The sequence below is a fragment of the Limulus polyphemus genome, unplaced genomic scaffold (genome assembly GCF_000517525.1).
Source record: "Limulus polyphemus unplaced genomic scaffold, Limulus_polyphemus-2.1.2 Scaffold74, whole genome shotgun sequence".
NCBI lineage: Eukaryota > Metazoa > Arthropoda > Merostomata > Xiphosura > Limulidae > Limulus > Limulus polyphemus.
Genome location: NW_013665684.1, coordinates 51,141 through 54,417, shown reverse-complemented (window position 1 = coordinate 54,417; position 3,277 = coordinate 51,141). Strand labels below are relative to the sequence as shown.

General features: G+C 30.1%; 1 protein-coding gene across 1 annotated transcript in view; it reads left to right on the top strand.

The window, feature by feature from the left end:
* LOC106466417 (transmembrane and TPR repeat-containing protein CG4050-like) overlaps positions 1 to 3,277 on the top strand; it is a 44,296-nt gene that overhangs the window by 32,451 nt on the left and 8,568 nt on the right. The window contains exons 14-17 of the mRNA XM_022395110.1: positions 146 to 228; positions 1,817 to 1,889; positions 2,445 to 2,531; positions 2,989 to 3,081. Of these exons, the coding sequence (XP_022250818.1) occupies positions 146 to 228; positions 1,817 to 1,889; positions 2,445 to 2,531; positions 2,989 to 3,081 (336 nt within the window). The remainder of the gene's footprint in view (positions 1 to 145; positions 229 to 1,816; positions 1,890 to 2,444; positions 2,532 to 2,988; positions 3,082 to 3,277) is intronic.

Genomic DNA, 3,277 nt, shown 5'->3' with positions numbered 1-3,277 from the left:
CTCCTATAGTAGGTAACTATAATAATAACTATATACTATATATATATATATATGTTCACATAAACATTGACTCTAAAATCTCTTTTCCAATTCCACCTTTTATGCAAAAATGATAAAGAATTAGCTAAATAAGATAATATTTCAGCTTTACAGACAAGCGATCAGTATGAGGGCAGATTACATCCAAGCCTATATCAACAGGGGTGACATTCTGATCAAATTAAATAAGTAAGTAATGTGTACATTGGGCATTAAAGTCATAAGTATTTATAAAGTACTTTTTATAGAAGATGTCTGTGATGTGAAAATAGCTGTAAAAATCTCATTACTTTCAGATATTTTCAAATTATCATGAAGAACCTAAAAAAAGTATAAAAAAGTTATGAATAGCACATGAGTCATGATGTAGCAATTAAAGTTTCAAGTGCAAAATTGTTTGCATTTTTTTCCAACACACAAACAATATTTAGCTTTGTTCTACCTCATTAATTGATTTGATAATCAGGACAGACAATGTTTTGCTTTAATCTGCATCATTTATTTATTTTATAGCTGGAACAAATAAAATTTATCTTTATTCTGCATTAATGATTGATTTGATAGCTAGGGCAAATAAAGTTTAACTTCATTCTGCATCATTAATTGATTTAATGTAGAAATTGTTTTTCACTGAACTAGATACTTGGGAGTTAATATCATTGACCTAAATTAGAGACTTTAAAACCCTTGAGAAATTTCTGAAGTAAGTCAAGAATTGTTGTTATTCAAGTTTTGGTGCTCAATAACTTTCTGAGTTTTGTGAACTTTTAATGTTTACAATCTACACTGGTTATGTTGGTACTCTTGATTATCTAGTTAAGTTTATTAAATTAAAAAAAAAGCCAGATAAAGGATTGTAGAGCATGTGAACTTATTTGTTTGTTGTAAATTACAAAGCTACCCAAATGAGATATCTGTGCTGTGCTCACCATGGATATCCAAACCAGATTTTTATTGCTATAAACCCTTAAACTTACTGCTGAGCCACCAATGGGTAGGGCAGCACATGAACTAAAATGGGCACATCATCAAAACAAAATATTTTTGGAAGAGAAGTCAGGATGAGTTTTTTTGTGTTTTTTTTTGCTCTATTTATTAGATTTACCACATTTTCTACACTCAGAAAATCTGAAGTGAAGACAGAAAGTCAAATTTTAGAAAAACTTCTCTATAGGACTAAATTGGAAGTAGTTTCCCACTCTTTGTACTAACATTTTGTGGGTGTTTTCATTCATTTCTGTGGATAAATTGATCTACTATATATTTGAATGTTGTTTATGTACAACCAGTTAGTATTCTAAATGCAACTGACTTTTGGTTCTTCCTTTCACTGCTGTACTATATTGTAATGAACTGCTGTAAGCTATGTGCATAAACTCTAACTGTACTTGTGTCACGTTGTTTTTGGAAAACTGCTGCAGTATCTAAAGCTATGCATTTTATTGCTGTAATACAAATTATTTTTGTCAATATCAATTGAAAAGTATTTCCTATAACAACACCATCAAAAGTTATTTGTATGATTAGCAAATTATAAACTTTCACTGCAAACATAATATTCATTAAAAATTTAGTTTGGGTTTGACAAATAATTATGCCCACCAATTGCTTACCAGTAAGTCTGCAAGCTTATGATGCTAAAATTGGGTTTCATTGCCTGTAGTGGGTGTAGCACAAATAACCCATTGAATAGCTTTGTGCTAAAAAAAATAATCAAACAACTAACAAGTAATTATCCAAGGTGAACGTTGATGGATGTACTCTTGTTTATCAACAGAACACAAGAAGCTCAGGAGGTGTATGAAAGAGCTCTACAGTTTGAAAGCAGGAATCCAGACATTTATTACAATGTATGTGTAAATGTAGTTCATGATATATTCAAACACTTTTTAGCATTCAGCCATTAAATATTACCAAACTAAAGCTTTTAAAAACAGTATTGACTCATTCAGCATCTGTGTATTTTCCTGCAGAATTATAAATGATGAAATGATCAGTGAACATTTTCTCAGTAATGTGTGCTAATTTTTTTGTATGTGGAAGCTTATTTAATGTTGTAGTAAATGTGGACATTTTGTACTTTTGTCACATTAAGAGCATCTACATAAAAATGCTGTGTAACCCAGATTTGTAGACATTCTAAACAAGTTAAAACATTTTCCTCCAATTTCTGTAGTTAATTTAATTGAAAAAAAGGTGTAATTTATTTCAGAAATCTGAAATATTTCTTTAAATTATCAGTTATTAATGTTTATTAAATTTAAAGAATACATAGATTACATTGTACTTCAAGTTACAGTAATTTTGATTTTTTTTTTCATTTAGCTGGAACCAATGAACCCAAATCTTGCTGTATGATGTTATTCAGAAGTCTCATTTTGCTTGTTTAAACTGTTTTTCTTTAGCTGGGAGTGGTGTATCTTGAACAGAGAAAAGCTACTCAAGCTATGGTCTATTTTGACAAGGCTCTAGAGATTGATCCAAACCATGAGGTAAGTAAAAAAGAAATCTACGTACATACTGTATCATATCACACAAACCAGAGGCATAGCCAGAAAACCACCCCACCTCCTTAATATTCGAAAAAATCTGAAAGGTCCATGTTCTTCTGTTGTTATTGTTTTTTAATACGCACTTGACATTCATGTTCCATATTATAATTACAGATCTAATGATAAAACAAAGTACTGTCTTAACAAACTCTTAAGCAATTACTGTATAACTGTAAAAATAATAATGTCTAAGGTTAGATATGGTAAACCCTTTTCATATGAAATACAATCTCTGCATAAATTGTAATAGACTTGTAAATATAGAATTGAAATATAACCAAAAGTTCTAGTTAATTTCGAATGAGAATACTTTCAAATGTTTTGGTCTTTCTTGGGTAACTTTTTATAATTCTCATGCTGTTGTTGATCTAACAGTTTATAAACACTTTCTTAATAGCAGGCTCTCATGAACTCAGCTGTGCTGATCCAGGAAAGTGGAAACATAAGGTTACGACATGTTGCCTATGAACGGTCAGAAAATTCTTTTATAGTATTGATAATTAGTATTATTATATGTTGCTAGTAGTTACAGTATTATAGAAGTAAATGTGCAGTGTGTGTTTATTATATTGAACTTAGCACATTGTGTGGAATGTCCTGTACAGTCAGAGAGTCTATTTATAATAGTGTTCAGAATGAAGGCAAAAGGTATTGCTACTTAGCTCACTCTTTAAGGTATAATTTTT